The sequence below is a fragment of the Plectropomus leopardus genome, chromosome 24 (assembly GCF_026936395.1).
Source record: "Plectropomus leopardus strain MGB_pleo_1.0 chromosome 24, ASM2693639v1, whole genome shotgun sequence".
Classification (NCBI taxonomy): domain Eukaryota; kingdom Metazoa; phylum Chordata; class Actinopteri; order Perciformes; family Serranidae; genus Plectropomus; species Plectropomus leopardus.
Genome location: NC_142199.1, coordinates 7,689,183 through 7,710,663, shown reverse-complemented (window position 1 = coordinate 7,710,663; position 21,481 = coordinate 7,689,183). Strand labels below are relative to the sequence as shown.

Below are 21,481 nucleotides of genomic sequence, written 5' to 3'. Positions count from 1 at the left end.
CACACACACACACACACACACACACACACACACACACACACACACACACACACACACACACACACACACACACACAGATGCACACTCTCAGAGATTCCAAGAGGTTTCATCCTGGCGGACTGAGGTTCTACCCAGAACCATTTGCTTTTGAAGAACCCTTTCTTGAAGAAAAAGATCTTTGTAATACTATTTCTCTTTAGAATTGAAGGCATGATTAATGGGAGAGAGAGTTGGGGGTAATGTAGTCAATTACTATTTTAGAGCCCCCCTTGGAACATGAAAAGGTTATCAGTAGAACCCCCTTAGTGGGTTCTACCATAAACCCTTGGAAAATCGAAGGGTTCATGATAGAATCCACTGTGTAGGTTCTTGATGAAAACTTGAACTATAAACATTTTCTTGGTAGAACCTCTTCAATGGGTTCTTGAAGTACCCTTGGAAAATGGAAAGTTTCTGAATAGAAACCCCTGAGAGGGTAGAACCATTACACCATAGAAGGGTCTCTGTAGAACGTCTTGAAGAGGGTTCTGGGTGGAACCTTCCATAAATGGTTCTAGGTATAACCCTTTCCGTCGGGTGTTAGGTAGATCCCTTTTAGAGGGTTCCACTTGGTACCATAATAAAAATATTTTACTTGCTACTAGGGGAACAAGCCAAAGAACTCTATATGGTTCTAGTTAGGACCTTTATTTGTAAGAGTGTGCAGGGAAGCACACACACATAGCTGGAAAGCCGGCTTGCATGCATGCAAACATAAATACTGTCACACATGCATGAACACATGATCAAATAGCACATTCAAGCGTGGTCCGACACACACACCAACTGTCCACCGACTGTACCTGCTACTCCTGGTGGCTGGAAAAAATAAAAGGGACCCCAGCGGAGACTGTCTCTCTTCATTAGGTGCTGAGCGCACACACACGCACACACGCACACACACAGAGGGGCATGATGCAAATGCCACAGTGGGTTACGCTGACTACTCTGCTGACTGTGCACATTGGGAGGCTGCAGCAGGAAAGGCTGCATCCAGTTTCTAGAGTGAGGCGAGGATGAGAGGAGGAGGCTAGAAAGCAGAAATGAGATGTGTGGTGTGGTGCGTGGTCACATAACAAGAAGCATCCAAAAATTTGGCAACATGCAAAATGTGAAAGTCTCTTAAGGTTGTTTACCGCAGGATAGTTAAACTAAACGTGCATGACGATATTTTGCGATGCTGATGCCCAATTGTTTACACAGAATAGAATACATTTTGCCTTTCTTGACAGAACAGCTGATTTACTGGAAAGGTGGGAGCAAATGTCTGCAGGACGGGATCTAAACTGGGCCGCTGCAATGGCCTTACGCCTGGGCCACACTGCCTACGTGAGCAGCGCGCGTGTCGTGAATCTTGTGTTTTTTTTCCACACCAGTGTTAAAAGTTAGAGCAGCCACACTGCTGATGTGAGCAGTGCTGCTCAGGTGTGGCTCAGGTGCTTCTTGCGGTTTCTTTTTAACACGTGACGCACACCATGTTTTTCTTTAGCAAAACCACACAGTGAAAATGGTGTTTTGATAATTATATTGACTCTATGCCACATTTTAAAACAGTTTCATTGTCTTTATCTGTTACAGGCATGAAGAAATAAAAATAATATCGGTTTTGCTGAGCCTTCTGAAAAAGCCCTCTGACAACATTACTGTCAACAGAATTACTTCATTATTTAACACAAGGCTTTTTATTGTGATTTTTTTGCAGGACAAGCTTGTTGACAATTGTGGAAATACAGAAGTTACAGCAGCAGGCAGATCTGCAGCAGCACCACAGCAACAACGCCATCAATGACAACACCGCGAGCTTGCAAACCACAGCAGTTTGGCGAGCCTGTCACACGCTGCTCATGCAGGCATTGCAGCCCGGGCATTAGCCTAGCTAGAGCTAGGGGCTGTACAAAATTAAAGTATTAAATACAGTTATTTTGTATTTATTATTTTATGTATTTTTTCAAGTAACATTCAGTAAGTTGTCAAGTTAGCCTGTGTTTTCTCCTTGTGTGAGGGAACTACATAACATCTAATGTAAAAACTGTTATAGAGGACAGCAAAGGGTTCAAATATTTTAACTGTAAATGAAATTGCTATCTGCCATTACAGTTGCTGGTATTCGCTGCCGGCCTCACCTAATTTTACTGTCCCACTCTTATCCACTAAAACGCGATCCAGTTTGCCACCTACGTCTCCATGATTGCATGCAAACGCAGCATTACTAATGAGATTCCAGTGGCCAGTATGATGGGAGGTGAGTCTCTGTCCATGTACATATGGGCGTGTGTATCCTTTAAGATAATTTTTGCTATAATCTTGCACGGTTACAGGCTGAACTCCATTTCACACTGAGCAGCAGTGCATGCCAACTCATCAGCGAACACTCCTCACCCCTCCGACATCGGCGGGCTAAAGGCGAACAACGCTCATCTCCCCCAAGAGCCTCTGCGCCCCATCCGCCCACCCGACTGCCGGGCAGCCAGCCATCCAGCCAACCTTCGTCAGCAGCTAATTAAATCTACCGCTATTCATTTGGCCCTAATGTGCTTTTAATTGGATTACAGGGCCGGTCATAGGGAGGGTTCAGGAAGGGGTGAGGAGGACAGGGCGCGAGGTGAGGGGAAGAGGGAGGAGAGGCTGTTTGACATGAGCGTGAGCGAGGTAACCTTATTATTCTGTCCGAGCGGGGGGGCAGAGCGGGAGGGGAGAAATGGAAGGGCGGGAGATGAGAGGAAGGAGAGCGAAGGATTTTATAATGATGCGATGAGTGTTTGTTTTTTGCAGTCAGCAGGATTTGGGTTTTGAGAGAAACTCTGCACATCTGTAACCAGCGGGGGGGACGGAGAAGGGCAGAGATGAGGTGGGGGGGGCGTTGAGTCGAGATTCTTTGATGTGGTGATAAGAAAGTTACAGTGTGTAACAGCACCCAGGAAGACAGCACCCAGTGATAGCCAGAGAGGGAAGAAAAGATCAGAAGAGCGGGAGGAGTGACGAGAATACGGATGGTGGAGAAAGGAACTGAGGTTTTGGCGCGGCGGTGAGAAATGTATGAGTTGTTTATTGTCAGAAGTCGAAGTCCTAAGGGTTTGGGAGATGCAGCAAAGCAGGAGCTGAAGTCTAGAGCTTTTAATAGTCTCGCTTTTGAACTCTAAAGCGAGAGGAAGAGAGAGAGAAAGATGCTTTTTCAACACGACTTGTTTAACTTTTCCGAATAAAAGGCCTCACGTTTGACTGCCCGCTTGGTATTCAAGTCACTACGTCTGACAAGATTAAAAAGGGGGGATTTTCAAAGAACGAGGTCAATGTTTAATTTTTGGTTGAATTGATAAATAAATTACAGTCGGATCGATGGAGTTTTAATCTGCGGCTGGTCTTGACAGGCAGCCAAGTCTCCCCTGCCACCCTCCCCGCCCACCGTTTGCAGCCAGCGTTGACTGCCTGAGAATGAAACTTGTCCAACAGACCGACTCTTCATCCCTGGTACACGGTTCATTTTGAGCATATGACACAACTCACAAACTTACACAGAGGCACTTTTCTCACACATGATTTTTTTTAATCTGTTTTTTTGGGTGTTTTTTGTAATTTAATTTAAAGCTGCTGTAATTTGATCATATGTTATGTGCAAAGGGGAAAATTCGAAAAATTCAGAAAAATATCTGAAAATTAGTAAAAATAAATGAATAAATAAAATGGAAAGAAAGTTAAATTTTAAAAAAGACCTGGAAAAGTGCTTTTACATTTAAGTAATTTTGTATTATTAATTATTACTGTTGAAGCCACTGTCACCAAGACAACCACATCACTTCTTTTCCTTAAAGCTGAACAACTGACAGTTTCCACAGTTACTTTGCTTGTTCCACCATTTGCCATTTCTGCTACTGGGGATGGTAACTGCGGAGAACTTGCATTGATACTCTTTGGTAACAAAATCCTCTTCCTGTTTTGGTCGTGCAATGGTTGACGACACACTTTCTTAGGGCATGCAGAATTGCACAAAGCGTTCCCACCATGCCTTTGCAACAGTGGATGTGGAATAAATGTGCTCATTACTTTCTCTTCTGTGTTGTAAAGACTCTTCATTTTGTGCTGTAAAGCAACCCAGCAGACTGAGACTCAGTGGCCCAACATACAAAAGCAATGCAGAGGCTGGTAATTGGTCTCATTTGTTTGCAGTAATTAAATTAACGTCTCAATGAATCAATGCAGCAATGATTTATAGATATTTAAAAGATAATACCAGTGCAGTTTATTTTCCCTGCCTCCATGGTCTGAGCCCACCGATTGTGTGGAGCTACTGTGTGTTCCTCTGCAGGTTTGTCTCACCTCCCAGAGCCCAAAGCCTCCCATTGTTCTCAAAAATCCATTAATGGGCAACTTTTCATGTTTTCTATTACGCTGTACTGTTACATACTTCTTCTGGCTGCAATGAAGTGTCAAAACAAAAACTTAAGGCAGAGTGGCGGGCAAAATTTAGGTGGAGACGCGCATTGATTTCTCCACTTTCAGTTCCGGTAGAATGGAGTTACTTTCAATACAAATGAAATGATTTTGAGTTTATGGAGCTGCAAATTCAGGTTTGATAAAAATTAAAAGGGTCGTCATCCATCAAGTGATGAATTAAATTCGCCAGTGCAGCAACAACTGCTTTAATGCAGTTTGGAAAACAATGGAAGACTGTGACCTCGGGGTGGATGGAAACCTGCAGCAGAACAGTAATAGTAGCCCACTTTTCACAGGTATTAAAGGGAAACTGACAATTTTCAACGCAGAGATGAGTTTACCAGTCAGCAAAGGTACACATCGTCTGTCGATCAGGAGCACTAACATGACATCACCTGGGTATCTTTTACAGGCCCTGAAAGCCTATTTTCCAAATCAACGTCTTACTATGAGCTGTGGGATGCAATGCAAACAAAGCTAGAATACTTTTGGGGATTTCACGTGAAAGATTTCTGTACTTGTGTTGTCTCTGTCCTTGCTTTTCTCACCGGTATGAAATGGCCAAGGCACTTTATAAACTGGTAGTGTCACATAATGTCTTTGTACCAAGGATGAAGTAACCAACAACTTTCTTGGCTCTGACTGAAGGTAACATATATGCCTTCCTATACCTTAAAATCTCTCTTATGTGCTGCATCTGTGTATTGGCATCGAGCAGCTCAACACAGTGACTTGTTGTCACTTGTTGCCAGGCAACCAGCAGATACTCAGCATTTCTTCCAAAGAAATAGTCTCTATGAAAAGTGTTGATAGTGGGTTGTGTAGGAGGATTATGCAGCAATGGGGGGTTTCAATAATAGTTTTTCAAAGCTGTGAGCACCATAAACAAAATTCCATTCACTTCTAATGTATTTGAGTAATATCAAACATATCAGAACCTGCTACCTCAAAACAAATGAAAATAAAACTATCTCTGTGACACAGACTCAGTTTTAGCATGTTCACCTATTATGCTTTTTTCATATCGGCTAAAATGTTACAATTTCAGATATTCATATGAAACCTGACCAAAGTTTTAATTAATGAGGTAAAGATATATTATAAGTAAACTGTGAACAAAAACCCCAGGCTTCAGAATGCTCTAATACTCTGTGTTCTGTAATCTAGCATTTGGGTTTGTTTACATCTCAACTTTGGTTGACATGTGCTATTGTTACCTAAACATAACCACGTGCAGTATCATCCCACCGTGTGCTTGTGTTGACATCACGGTGGCGGCATCCTGAGACGTAAAGAGCAGACGCAGAAGGATACCTAAAATGTAATATTTAGAAGTCAACTGCAAAGCGACAACGTGTGACGTGTTGGAAAAGCAGCGACAGATCTGTGAAAAACATCCACGTTTGTTGGCTCAAGCTGGAAAACTAAAACCAACTGCATGTATTGTGTTTTTTCAGAGAAATGCAACTTTTGGAACAATGACATGGCGCCTAAAGTGGATCGTTTCAGACGGATAGTGAATACAGGTGTCCCTGCACAGACTGTATGACGAAGTGACGATTAAAGCATGTAAATATGTTTTAGTAGAAACCCAAACTACAAGTATGAACCTGAAATTAAGCATAACTGGTCTTCTTTAAGCTCATGAACGTACAATCAGGACCTCAGTGGTCCTGTAAGCCTGCTGACACAAACAAGGTGACACTTAGGTCGCCTTGGTTTAAGACCCTGCCTCTAAAGCACACTCCAACCAGATGATGTCAAAATCAATACAGCAATGTCATCAGGCCCCGCTCCAGGAGTAATGACGGTCCCTCAACCTGCTCGGAAGTCATGCACATGCACGCACTTAAACACGTCACCCCCCCCACCACCACCTTCTTCATCATATCATCAGGCCCATCAGCAGTCCTAATAGGGATGCAATCAATACATCGCAGGGGTCGAGGTGAGGAAGCGAGTGCACCGGCGATTCGTGACACTCGTACTAATGGTGCCAATGCTGCTCCACCTGTCACTGTCAAACTAACTGTCCCGTATGAGCCGCCCATTGTCCTTATCATCACCTATAAGCCACTTGCGAGGGACCAATGTGTCGGATGATAAGGGGACGAAGGTCAATCCCTCTTGATACTCCTGCGTCTGTACTTAAGTGTGGGAAACGAGCTACTCCTGACATCCAAATGAGATCTCGGTAGATTAGATTCTTGGATTCGGAAAGAGCGTGCCCAGTTGGCTCGTTGGCCGGAGTGCGGGGTTTATGTTGAGTCTGTCCCCTCGCCCTAACCCCTCATTACAGCCAGTTTATCATGCCAGGAAGAGAGTGGCAAAAACAAATTAGTCCACGGGAGGGGAAAATAGCTGGGGATATCGATTTCGCCTTTTCATGCCAGAGTGGAGCACAGAAAATATTGGGCTATAAAAGGGAAACAAGGATATAAAGCCATTACAGTGCGCACTTAATTGATCCCACTTCCCATAACAAATTAATTGAGCGGAAAATGGCAGATGGCTTTGATGAATGTCATAAAAAAGGCTTGTCAGCAAGCCCGGTGTGTGCGACCCCCTTGCTCACTCGCTGTATCGCATGAAGGAGCTGCTTAGGAGTGTGTGTTTCTTCGAGTATTTACATCCCAGTGATCCTGATGTTAATCATGTTGACTTATTGACACCATCGCTAATTGTCTACTGCTTCTCGCGGATTTTTTTCCCCCCTTTCTTCATTGTTTCTCTCCGTCTGCGTTCCTTTACCGCAGTCAGTGTACAGGTGCATGTTTGTTTGCCCACGTGGGAGTGTGTGTGTGTTTCAGTGTATGTTTATACTGACAGGCTGCTGCCCCAGTAGCAGAACAAATGCTAATTTAATCAATTGGCCATAAATCCTACTGGCCGCTGACTCATGCGTCTTCTGCCCTGGGGACTCCAACAAAAACCCTGCCAATGCAGTTTGTTCAGCACACTTGCGCCCGCACACGCAGACACACACAAGCATCCATCTTCCATTCTCATGTTTTCCATCTTCCGTCACCACAACATCAGAATTATTTTGAAAGAAGCAGCGAATATAAACACACATGCAGATGTTGACACACTGAGATAATTGCTATTTTTTCCCTTCAGCTAAAATTCTTCAGCTGTGCAGACAGCTTAGAAGCAGCGATTGATCTGTGTTAAACACACACACACACACACGCGCACAGCCATCCGTCTCAAAGCTAACTTTGCGGCTACCCATCTTAACCAGAGAATTATTTATTGAGAGCATATTCCTCCATTCCTCTTCACTTTTGCCCTTCTCCCACACACGCGCACACACACACTGCTGACACACCTGCAGTTTCATGACATCCAAATCTGCTAAAGCTGCTGAGACAGCGTCTTCAGGAGGGGGGGCTGCGAGACTGGTTGGGGGGCACAGTGGGGCGATAGAGTGACAGAGAGACAGAAAAACAGGGATGCAAAAAGCGGCGGAGTGACAGAGAGAAAAAAAATGCCAGAAAGAGCAACAGAGCGATAACGAAAAGTCAGAAAAAAAGATAGAAAAAAGGGTGACAAGAGAGAGAGCTGGAAGGAGAGAGGAGCTGCTGTCTGCAAGCAGCATGGCTGGATGGTACCCACAGGCTCTGCTCAGAATTCTGCAGGGCCTCTGTGGCCCCCGTGTTCCCCATCAATCTCAGCCAGCTCTGGCAGCCGCCAGCGGCTGCATCTTAATCTGCTGGGGCTGGACGTGAGGACGGACAGGTCGCCTGGGCCGCGCAGTAAATAACCCTTCTCCTGACTGTCCCCTTCTATTCCCCTATGCATACACAGGCATGGGAACACACACGTGCACACACACACTCAGACACACTGTGGCTGTTCTTTCGCTGCACAAATATTTCCGCATCTTTTGACTTGGGAGAGACAGCTAAGTGAGTTCTGTGTCAAGTTTCGAGCATTAAAAATGCACGACACCAGATTACAAAGTCAAATTTTCCACAGTCAAAAGGGCAAAAAGTTTAAACTCAAACATTTTGTTCTTCCTTTTATTTTACAAACACCCTGCAGACAATGCACTATTGGATAGATTTAAATGTAAAGATTAACAATTTTTTAACATAAAGCAAAGAAAAACTGACATGTCACGGATGTGACAGGGGCGAATGTATTCTTTCAACAACAGGGAGGACACAGGGGTCCTGCACAAAAAAATGTATGCATCCAACACGTAATTTCCTGCATTCTGGTAAATTCTCATGCACAAAATTGTTCCTTTTTCTGCATCAGTTTATGGTGTAAATGTCTTTAATTTTGTCAAAATATAAGTCCTCTGCTATTTTCATGTTTTATTGGGGTGCACAAATGCACACATGGTTACTTGTTGGGTTTGTATCATTTTAAAGAAACAATTTTAACACTGAATGCTAAAAAGCTAGAGTGCAGGTTTTCTTGCAACACTGGGGGACATTTTAAGATTTGTGCCTCTTCTGCATCAACTTACGATGGAAAAAATATCTTTAACTTGAGATATTTAAAAGTCCTTTATGGTTACTTTTATGGTTTTACGGCGGCAGACAAAAGCACAAATTCTAAATATTGAGGAGGATGTGCCCCCTAATCGCCCCCTTTTCAATCTACACCCATGCTAAACAGAGTTACTTGTTCAGATATTTATGTCAAGCTAACTCTAATCTTAAACTTGGTATAGACAACATGCATGTATATTAGAAAAAAATAAAAATTATAGATATTCTGTTGAGCAAGAACATTCTTTTTTTCCCTGGAAATAGTAATTTGACAAAATATTATTAAAACTGGATACCTACAAGTTTGCAGAATTAAAAACATTTGAAAGCAGTCGAAACATGGGGAAATTAAATTCAGATTTTTCCTAAAGGTCAGCTGTTCCTCAAATGGATAATTGCTGTAAAATGAGTCATTTGTAGAATATAGTTTCACTGGAGAATTTGTCAAATATCCTGACTCTCCTTGTCTGAAATAAGTATTTCAAATTTACATGATATTTGTGACATTCTCTGCCCCCGGGTCCCTTCCTCTCTTTTCTGGTGAGGGTGGTTTGTGAAGGCACCTCTCACATCTTTCACTATTTACTGTGTTTTTTTCCTCTCTGTGCCTCTGTCTCAGCTTTACACACACACACACACACACACACACACACACACAAACCCACACAAAGCCAGCATCATCCTTACAAGCAGCGGCGGTGACAGCTGCACAGATCTGACACAAAAGATGCGCTATCTGGGAAACACGGAGGCGGCAAGGTGAGAGAGACTCGGCGGATTAGAGGGCGGCTATCTCGCTCGCCCAGGGCCCCTGAAATCCAGGAGGCACGAGTCGCCGGGCTCAGGAGCTGTAAGGCCACTCCGCCCAATCCGTGGTGAGGATCAGTTGAATTTACAACCCGGCGCAGCCCTGCTTCGCTAACCCCCCACTTCTCTTCGCAGTCAGTAAGACCTTGGCGGGTCAAAGGTCGCCGTATACTCCCCGTCCGCCGAGCACGCTTGCTCCTATGGCCCCAGGGCAGAGCACACTGTGTTCCCACTGGGATGCCGGTAGCCATGGCAACCTTTGAACTCGGCAGCAAGAGGAGGTGAGGCGGGGTTTGTGAGGTAACAGCGCTCTGCCTGTGTGAATGACAGCTTTCCAGTCTATAAGATATTCAAGCTACATGTAAAAACACACAAACAACGTATATGTAATCACACGCCAAGTCAAGCACACGGAGAAGATATACAGGCACACACACACAAACACACACTTGCCTTCTCTGTTTGACAGATGACCTTACGCTGTGTGTCAGTGAGCCGCAGTGTCTGCCTCTGCTGGGAGTAATAGTGTCCAGAATGACATGTTATGACGGGAAGGAACACTGCAGCAAGTCCACAAACACACACACACACACACACACACACACACACACACACACACACACACACACACACACACACACACTAGCACCTAGCTCATCATATGTGTGTTTTTGTCTTTACCACCGTCTCGCCCTCCTACTGCCTCGCTGAAAGAAAAAGCCAACAGGGGGGATTGAATGTCGATTTTCGTTTAAGAAAGAAAACAAGTCGTGGATCAAAAGCTAAAATATGAAAAATGCACTTCTGTACAAAAGTGTGTGGATGTTTTTTTATATCTCGCATCAGATGTTTTGACATGTTGCGAACGAGACCTAAAAGACACTTTTTGCTTTGCTAGATCATACACTATTTTGAAAATGTTCACAGAGCTCACAGGGCTCGGACTACATGTTTTACCTCCAGCGTGAATACTTGAGCGCACAGTTATCTCCCTCCACAGAACCCTGATTAAAGCACAGATTCCAGTATCAGCCTGCACTTCTGGTTTCTTCACAGAACAACGTGGAGCTCAAATTGCTTTGACAAACAGAGTGTGGGATGAACTCGTCTACCTGTGCGGAGCCAAACACGGCCGATAAAGAAACACCAGAGACCAGCTTCAAACTCCTGGCAATCAAAGAGGAAAATTACAGATGCTGCAGCAGCTGAAAAAACTCAAGTGAGAGTAACAAGATGGTGTTTAAAATGAGCAACAGAAACTGGCAACCCTCACAGCCATATTTTAAGTGTCTATATAAGAGGGATGTTACTTGTGTTTGTTTTCTCTGATATTTGTTGGGAATGCCTCAAATCAGGGACAATACTGAACACACATCCCAGTTTATTTGTTTTTTTACGAATTTAACATCATTACACCTCACTTTATGGGACTGAGAGGTATTATTTTTCAGTTAAAGTTGTCGCTGTGGCACTAAAACTAAATATAATATAAAACATGTATATATATATATATAAATATAAATATAATAATTATATCTAAATTTTGTTATAATGACAGTGACAAAGAAACATTTTGTAATGTAGGAACAAGACCACGCTTCTCTCTCCCACTGATTTGAATTATCAAGAAGCACTGACCTATCCTTTACATTTATCGAATCTGAAAAGCCTCTTACATAGACTATATGATTTAAACCTGTTTTAGAAAAGTTGTTCAATTCCAACTGCTGTACTAGCAAATCGTCTGTGGTGTAAAGCCAAAGCTCACTATTTATGTGCTCACACTGTGCGGTCCAACCGGGCTCACAATTTACACGTGAAATAGACAATAAAATGGTCTTTCGACCTCTTTGGACTGTTCTGGCTGTTGACAATAGTCAGTAAAAACTGATGTGAAGCCCTGGGCTGCAGAAATTTAGAAATGGGCTCAAAATCAAACGGTGCATTCCCAGATTTATTATGGTTGCCAATTAGATAGTAGGAACTTTCCTTCACAAAAAGACTATTAAAGTAAGCCCCGGTGGATCAGATCTGTGCATTGTTCTGGCAGTTGCATTTAGGTTTATTGGTGGTATTGTTGAAGGATGCACATATTGGATTTATACTATGTTGACTATCTGAATGTATCCCTCCACCCCCGGCTCAGCAGGGACATACCCACTTGATTTGTCAAAGTCAGACTGCTGAAGGTTCAGATTTGCTTTGGTTGTACTTTGGAATGAATTTTTGCTCAAAGCAAGGACTGTGGATTTTGTTGGAGCCGTAATGATTACAGTCAGTGACCAATAACTTTCAATGCACTTATGGGCATGTGGGTATCCTATAAAGACAAAGTTTAAAAAGCTAACCTTTAAGAAAAAAAGAGATGATGGTCAGGCAGTTGAAGCAGAGGGTAGGGGGTGCAAAAAATCCTTGCAGAAGGAAAAGATAGAAAGAGAGGGGGGAGCTGACACCTTGACGGATTGATTGAGATCGCCCAATACACGGTGTTGCCTACAGCCTAGATTAGCAAGAGGTCTGGGTCAGCACAATCTCACTGTGTTAGATAACTCTCCTGCCTCGCAGCTGCAGCTTGATACTGCACCTCAGCGACGCAATATTTTACTGGATATCTCTGAAAACTCACATCTCCAGATTTGAGAACCTTGCTCATGTATGTGTGTGTGCGTGCATGAAAGAGAGACTGTGGGGCCCAGTAACCATGGCAACCTCAGCCAGGTGGTTCATATGCGATTCAGGTAATTCAACCTACAATGAAAAGCATGCATATAAGGTCAGTGGTATTCAAATGCACTGCATGTTTTTTTCCCTCCGTTATTCATATGCAGCCTCTCTCTGGACGGTGGCCCCCATGAGCTGATATCTCCCATAATGCCCTGCTTGAGTGGCAGGTATGATATTTCCACTCGCTGTGATTGAGGACTGCATTTAAAATCCGACGGCAATGTTGACAGAATATATCAGGCATGTTATTAATACACTCAATATTGCAGCGCCGTGCAGGGAAGACACGCCTGACGCAGAGGTGTGCTTGTTACACACGCCGCCTCAGAACATGGTTTGGATAAAGTCGTGATTTTTCATGTGGCTGTGTGATTAAAAAAACACACAGAAAAAAAGGACAAACAGACAGAGATGAAAAATTGGGGGAAAGAGAAAGTGTCATAGGGCTTGCTGTCGATGGGGTTTTGCAGGCTTGTGTTAAGCCAGGGGCTTTGACAGCTGGGTTTAAGGGGAAAGGAGAGGGCTATGGATTGGAGTCAGGTCTCTACTTCATATTCTGAAGATTAAACTCCTATCCTCCTCCTCCTACACCATTTTGGACGTCTGTGGCATCATTTTACTCGGCTGTTTGTGGGTGTTTTCAGCAGCGATTTGCAGCCAGGGTAGTTTGCTGCAGTCTCTGGTTTGCAATCAGATATTCTGTGCCAGAACTCCCCGGCATTAGCTAGTCAGAATCCGAAATTTGCTTTAATCACCAGGCACGCTGACTATGTTGATACGCGCTTAGAAAATGTGATGCCGACGTGATAAAGGAGTGAATAATGCAAGCGTTGGTCTGATTGTGTTTGTGCGTTCATGTGTTTTCAGTGTGAGAGGCTTTGGGTTTCAGTGGCAGGAAGAAGCAAAATTAAAATGTATTTATACAAGATTTAGAGCTGAGAGGATTAGTCGATCCAAAGAACATTAATTGCCAGTCATTTTAATAATTGTATGGTAATAAAAAAAATGTTTTTCAATCAAAAATGCTCAAAGCTTCTGAAATATGAATATGCTGTTTTTCTCAGTGTTTCACACTTATAAATATTGCAGGTGTCACTTTAGAAAATAAATTGAAAGCTTAGCATACTATTGGATTAATCAAATGCCAGTCGATACTCAATATAATAGTGCGCGAGCTTAATGTAAATGTTTCTCAGGTCTTAGGTATAGGAATGGCTGTCTGCCTTTTTTTCTTTCCCCCCATACTTTGTTTCTGTGTGTGCAAAACAGTGACAAACTGACAAAAACAGGCCAGTGGGCAACAAAAGGTATGCCCCCCCCCCTCCCCGTGCTTCTTCAAAGTAAAGCTGTACACTTATGTTTTAATGAAAAGAACAACAAGAACAACCAGACTATTTGAAGTACAGTGAATTTCCTAAAACATCCAAACAGGACCGTTGTGAAACTCAAGATGTTAACTTTATGGGTATTAGTCTGTGCATTTCAGATAATTAGGAACATTAAGTGTAAACTAAGAAACCAAAGTATCTCAGTATGTCCCCTCACTCACATATAACATTATACTTCAACAGCATCATCATATTTCTAACATTCAGTTATGGCTTTTGGGTTTGGTGTACCAAGATTTTCAGTGGCCCTCTTTGGCCACCCCTATGACAAATTTCTGGGGGTACCAAAGCAACAAGCACATACATTGTAAACTAATTTCACCAGAGACACTGCAAATGAGGAGCTTGCCGAGCAGAGTGCACATTCAGTGATAACTAATGAAACCTCTACACACGCAGGGATGCAGGCTAATCATGGTTTGTGAATGATATCCTTGCTGATGGTTATTATTCAGGCAAATCAATGACCATGTTATTGACATGAGCGCAAAAACACATATAAAGGCTGTTTTGTGACAAATATTTAATTTTTAATGCTCAATTGTAAATTATTGGTGCTTCACTTGGAATTGAAAAGTGCAAAATTTAAGACTTTCTTTGCCAGATTCAGCCAATTTTTATGGTAGAGGACACAAGATTGGTTGGGTCAGCGGTGAATATGTGTGCACCACTGGTGTAGTCAATCACTCAATAGGTGAAGATGGGTGTGTGTGTGTGTGTGTGTGTGTGTATTAAGAGGCCTCTGAAATGACCTCGCACATAGAGATGATGGTCATAAATTGGTCTGAAGTCTCATTTTCCCTGCAGGATTTTGACCAGCTGCCACAGCTTAGAGCCCATTTCGCTCCTCCAGCACCCGTCCTCACACGCCGAGTGACAGAGTTAATGAGAACATTTTATGACCGGATCCGACGACCAAGGAGAAGTAAATGTAATATGAATCACGAGGGCTGTAAATAGTACATAATAAGTAATACAGATCTGGAGCCCACTGGTTTCTCATTAAAATCACAATGTGATTTGGTGGCACAAAGCCAGCTTCACAGTTAAGACCAATCTAATTCACAGATAACTGATCAGATCATGCTGGGATGACAGAAACATGTGCCCAAACATTACATGACATGGAAGTGTCAGTGCTGACTGTCATGAGGGAAGAAATAAAGAAGGGTTTTGCTGCCACCATGTGGATCAGGAGAGAAATGAAGCACATTGATTTTTAAAATCATCTCAACAATGTGCCTGACATTTACTGGAAAGTTTGTGGCAACAATTCAAGATCAGTTTTGGTGACTGGCAGTTGATTTTGCACATATTAAACCATTACAATGCTTCCCTGTCCTACTTTACTTGATCTCACCCTTCATCAAAACCAACAGCAAAAAACAGAACTTTTAAGAAACCACAAATCATTACATTTCAGCTGAAATAAGAACATAAAATGCTCCTGCATGGGAAAAATTATATTAAAAATAAACAGTAGTAAAATTTTAGGTTTGTTATAGCATGCAATTTTATATTTCAGCAATATCATGTGAAAGAAAGTGATATTCTCATGTTATATTGCTTTTATACAACAGATTATTATTTGTTTGTTTATCTAATGATTTGTTTGTTTGCTGGAAGTGACAGTTGTTGTCTAGCAACACAAAACTTTCTCCTGCAAACTAGTTTGCTACATTGTATTAGCTAAGTGTACAAACATGCTCTGTTCACTGAAGCACACTGGTGTATGTGTGTGTCTCTCCTGACTTGCAGAGGCCAGTCGGAGGAATCCTTACCTGCTCATACAGCAAGTCTTCACTGCCTCCAGCTGCCTCACCCGGCTGAGGAAAGTCCCTGCAGGGGACAGTCTGTCAAACATCCTTGTGCTGGGTTTAAAGGGTCCTCTAATCCGCGCCACATCTTCCTAACATTGTTGTGCAGTCTTGAAGCACCGTGGTTAACCAGCTGGCTAAACTTATGCAGCTAAGCTAAAAACAGCAGCTCTGCAAACGGCTCCACACATCCACAGAAAAGGCCTCGCTGGCTGACTGAAGAAATCCGCTGCCAGCATTGTATTTGAGCGTCCTGGGTTCGCCTAACTGGTAACTAATAAAACAATAAACGTTATGAAAGACGATGTAACAGTTCCCAAAACTTCCACATTTGCATGAGCCCCAAAAAGAGTGGAAATTGCCCCCACAAATTTTTTTCCAACCATATGGCAACTCCCGAGGGACACACAGCAGGCCTCCAGGACAGCCTGTTATTATGGTTTCACTACTACTTCTTCTTCTTCTGTTGGTTTTAATGGCGGTTGGCGTCCTTAAAGCATCAACCCAATAAAATCGCATTACCACCACTTACTGGATTCAACTTAAGGTCTCCACCATGGATCTGTTATACATGGGTCTCCGCAGACTGTTACTATGATTACCATGGATCTATAATAAATCTGGATACAGCTGTGGGGGCGGGGCCCCATTCATTTCTATGAGAGATGCTCAGTGGCGCATGAACATGGATCTATTATAAATGCGCATGAAGCAGAGAAAACTCTTTTTTCGGTTTTAGAAAAGTGTAAAATACCAGGATCCACTAGCCATAGAGCATATGTAGGTGATTAACAACTGCCGAGTGCAGCCGAGTGCAGCCGAGTGTACCCGAGCATTGACTCCGACTCACTACGTCCAGTACCGTTTAATAACTGTCACTGGTGCTCCGCGCTGCTCAATGATAACCGGTAGTTTGATTGCAGATCGTAGACTGTATATACCTCTCTGTTACAGACAGGGTAAGACCTCTTTAATACAGCCAACAGCGTATCCATGTGTGTTACCTTAAGGACTTATTCCTCCCACACATTAGCTCCTCTTCACACTATTGACAACGACAACATGGGGATGAAAAGAAAGTCTTAACAGTGTTTATCAGGGTTTTTACACCTTAATGTAAATTAGATTTGAGACTCTTAAAGGCATTTTTAATACTATCAAGAACGAAGACCAATTTCACAAGACCAGTGTCACAAGAACCAAAACTGAATTGGAAAAAAACAAAAACAAAAAACAAAACATGAACTGACATAAATTGCTCAGGCTAAGGGACATTTTCCCTATTACCATTTAATAAAAATAAATAAATAAAAATACAATAATATTGTAAATAATTCAATTTTCCTCTTTTGGAAAGACATGTCAGTCTACACTGGCGCTTCAGCATCATTAAAGGTCCTTATACAGAGGTGGACTGACTGATTTTGTGTGTTTAAGCGGTCAGAGGGGTCTCAGCTTCCATTTTTTTTACTGCCAACTGATTTTCTCAGCCAATTTTAATTTAGTTAAGGCATTAATTAATCAGAAATACAAAACTGTAAAAACAAAACAAAACTTTTCACTCCTGCCCTTCTTCTCCCCCACTGCGACGTCCCTGTGTCTAAACTCTCCACGGTTAGAAATGAACAGAAAGCTGAAAAACATTGTAAACAACATCCATTTATTTAGCTATTCCAGCAATATTCTGATATACTGTAGCTTTATTCTACCTGCACACAGAAGACATTATTTGACAGACACGTTACATTTAAAGGGAACTCAGGTTCAATAGTTCAATGGCCCTCTGACAGAAAACACTGATGCTCCTTTGTACTTTGTAAAATCTTTAAATGTTTGTTTTTAACACATTATAGATTGTTTTGCATTTCCCCTGCTGTAATGTCAAACATTTTGGGTCTTAAATTAGGTAAAAACTATGAAGTAATGTGTGCTTTTACTTAAATACTTAACTTAAAACTTAAATATTTGTTGAATAAACTGCATTCAGACATCCCCATAGCAGCAGCATTATTTGCTCTCTTTTTCCGCTGCATAAGTAAACAATCTCTGTAAATGATGACTATATTTTCACAACCTGTGACACAAAAAGAAAGGATGTCAAATACAGCACTGACATACAGTAGAGATAAGCAGCCAATAACAAAACACTCACAGTGCGTTGGTGTGAATTATGGCACATATTGATCCTGTATTATGTGTTTTAAAATTGATTAAAGCAGATTAAAATGTGCATGTTTTACAAAAAATAAAGAGTGAGATTATAGGATACCCAGATCTTTCTTTAAAAGTGGACATGTAGGAGGTATGAGGTTACAATAAACTCTCTAAACACACAGACGTGTTAATATTTCTCTGTTAAGGCATGAAATGAGCAACGAGGTACCAGCTATCTACTGCATCGCTTCATCACAGTTGCAATAAATCTCGCTGCTCTGAGCGTAAGAAGACATCACAGACACGAAAACAAATAGCACTGCAACATCAGGACACGTGAGTCTGTGGTAAATGTTATCAGTTTTCTTTTTTCTTGATATTTTAAGCTGATTAACACAAGATAAAGATTCCGTCTTTGGTCGCAAATCAAATAGTCTGCTGAGACACTAAGCAGCACGAAACGCTCTAGAAACAGAGTTAATGGGATATACACGTTTGACAGTATGACTACATTAAAAAAACATCTCATATCTTCCATATCATCACATAAAATCTTTAAAGTACATATACTGTGCTGTATATTTACTGTATATCATCTGTTTCATTTAATAAAAAGGCCCTTATTTCACCCATAGCTTTAGAATGGCTCTTAAAGGGACAGTTCACCTCAAAATCAAAATAGTTTCCTTCTTACCTGTAGTGCTCTTTATCAGTCTAGATGGTTTTGGTGTGAGTTGCAAAGTCGTCAACTGTATCATCATACAGAAGGAAGCGTGCATCTACTTGCAGATGAGTGACTCTTGCTTGTGACAGTAGGAGACGTATACATTAATGGCGTCCTCCTCAACCTAAATAACCCAGTATCAAGTAGGATTGAAACATCCCCAGTTAAATGAAACCTGCATTGAATCCAAACCTTAACCTCTTATTAATGTTTGTTAACATAATATATGTGATGCCAACAATTAAACCCGTCACTATAGCCTCCCACTGCACAAAAACCCCACGAAGAGCCACTAACATCTGGCTTTTTAATGCAATGGGTTAAAAAAAACCTACATGCACACGCTAATATTGGCCAGAAAGGGGTATACCTGTGTACAGCTCTCACAACTTTCCCCCGTGCAAAGCTCACACTCCTGCAGCAGCAGCTTCAGCACGCACGCGGTGTGCCGAAGTTGAGTGTGGTGAATTTGACTGAGGTAAGCAGTTCAGTGTGTCACCAAAACGTTCAAAAGTATAGCGAGACTACATGCCATTCCATTCACATTATGGGTGTCAGATGGAGTCCTCTAATGGCATAAGGATCATGAATTATTAAACATTACCCAGCCATATATTAGAGGGAAGACTGACATCTCCAACACTCGGCAACTCACACCACAACAGTCTAGACTGATAAATGGCACTACGGGTAAGAGGGAAAAAAAATCATTTTTGATTTTGGGGTAAACTGTCACTTATGTATATTGTTTATACAAATTCTGCATCCCTGCCCTCCTTTATAGCTTTTGCAACACTTTGTACAAGTTAAAACATCTTCATTTTATATAGATCTCGGCAATATAGACATTCGACTCTACAGTATTAGAAGCATTCATTTGTTAAATATTAATCCTTTAAACATTTTTAATCTTTTATAATTTAAATCTCAAATAAAATGAAAAAATAAATCTTTAATCTCGGGATAGAATACATCAGGACAGGTTCGACTTAAAAATCCAGCATGATTTCTATGATGATGGAGACGAGCAATAAGATCGCTGCTAAAAGATACATTCAACCCTCAGCGGATGGAGCTGTAAGAACTGATAGAGCACAATGATGATTTTAGGTTGATATTATACACTTGAAGAGAACAAAAGAGAGAGGAAGGAAGATTTTAAACTAAAGAAATGCACTGAAGAAAGAGTGACAGTAGTTCAATTTGAGGGCGAAGCTGAAGGGGAAACAGAAATGGCCTCAAGGATTCGGGACGAAAGACAGATTAGAAACCAAGTCGGTGAGTTTTGGGTGCACTTCTCTGTACATTCCCTTCGTTTTTAAAGTGTGAACTTGCAGATTGTCAGTCTATAAAATCTAAATGCACACTTACTTTTTCTGTTTTTGCTCGTCTATGGTTTGAGATGTTTGCAGCACAGCCTCCCTGTTATCTGAACCTTCAGGTTTTTGTCTGGCATTCAGCTACAGGTAGAAAAATACAGTCCACCTGTCTTAAACGTGGGACTCATCCAGGTCCAGGTCGACTGGAGAAAGAGGCAGGGGCATCCTGCGGGGTGAGCGTCGTGGCGAGGGAGGGGACAGCAGCGGGGTGAGGAGGGGGTTCTCTGTGCCGTCATCCTCGCTGAGCTGCAGCAAAGTGTCGCTGCGCGGCAGGAGTGCAGTCGTATCCTCGTCCCCGGGGCTTTCTCTGATCCTGGACGGCCCCGGTGGTGGTGGAGGCAGGAGAGGGGCCGGTGGCAGAGGTGGTGGCGGCGGGGGGCCCGGGGCCGGCGCTGTGCCGAGCACTGGAAGCGGTGGAGGGAGAGGAGAGGAGGTGCGGGACAAGGGGAGAGGGGAGCAGGTTCGGGAGAGGGGCAGCGGGGAGCAGGTTCTGGATGGGGGTGTTGGGGTGGAGGGCCGGGAGATGGAGGGGGGAGGGGAGAGGCTGCTGCGGAGGCCCCACTGCTCTCTCTTCTCCTTACTGCTGATGGCTGGAGGGACCTGGGGAGAAAATACTTTGCTCCTGTAATGTTGATTCAAATAAAGTGGATAAAACTGTAGAATTAATAGAGCAGTGTGTCAGATTTACACTGACATCTATTGGTAAGATTACAGATAGCAACCAACCGCTGTTAATTTTGGCAGCTATTTTAGATTTAGTCTTAGTATTTTGTCAAGAACACCTTATAGTTTTAGTCACATTTTAGGTTTTTGTTGTTTTTTTGGGGTTTTTTTTAAATCTTTTTTACCTCTAGCTAAAATTGTAAACTGAAATGAAAATGATTTCTCCCTTTAAAGAACGGCTCCTTTTTTAAAAACAAATTATTTATTTATTTTGATGTTTTATTCTTTCTTTTTTACATTCTCTAGCTTTCCAGGAGTGTTCTTGAAGTATTCAAATCCAAAATTCAAATTGTGGTTGAAGCATCCATGTTTTAGCCTCATATTTCTATTTTCCAAAGTCCCTTTGAAAACTTTGCTCATGGAATGACGTAGGTTTTTACACAATGTCACTGCAACATATAAAATGTTCAAATGTTTAAATGTTCAAAAAGTTGTTGGCAGCAACTCCTGTGTGCTGTGAGGTAAAATTACTGTTTCTGGAATCTGGTGGCTCTGAAAACAGCATAGATAACAGCTTCAGTTTGCAGTCTGCAACAAGCATCGCACATAACAGGAAGGGAAAGGTTTACGGAGGTTTTGCCGTATTCCAAGCTCTCTAAATTGTTATTGGAGCAAAAAGGGACAATACAACTCAGCCAGTGACACTGATTATATTTCGACTGTCTAGCCGCAACATTTAGGGAAAACATGACGCATTTTGAAGGTCTGATAGCCCACCACTAACATTTCAGTCCTGTCTCTTCTCATCAAGGAGTACAAAACATATATTTCATCACAGTTTTTACCATTA

At 42.2% G+C, this 21,481-nt stretch overlaps 1 protein-coding gene and 1 long non-coding RNA gene across 17 annotated transcripts in view; both read right to left on the bottom strand.

The window, feature by feature from the left end:
* The window catches only part of LOC148185482 (uncharacterized), a 50,160-nt gene extending 34,013 nt beyond the window's left edge, over positions 1-16,147 (bottom strand). Inside the window, exon 1 of the long non-coding RNA XR_015775943.1 lies at positions 15,676-16,147. This is a non-coding gene — a long non-coding RNA (uncharacterized LOC148185482). The remainder of the gene's footprint in view (positions 1-15,675) is intronic.
* A 1,203-nt stretch (positions 16,148-17,350) lies between these two features.
* Positions 17,351-21,481, bottom strand: part of unc80 (unc-80 homolog (C. elegans)) — a 53,914-nt gene continuing 49,783 nt past the window's right edge. For all 16 annotated transcript variants that reach the window (XM_088074393.1, XM_088074395.1, XM_088074386.1 and 13 more), the window contains one exon: positions 17,351-20,568. In XM_088074393.1, coding sequence (XP_087930519.1) covers positions 20,080-20,568 — 489 coding nt within the window. In that variant the 3' untranslated portion in view covers positions 17,351-20,079. The remainder of the gene's footprint in view (positions 20,569-21,481) is intronic.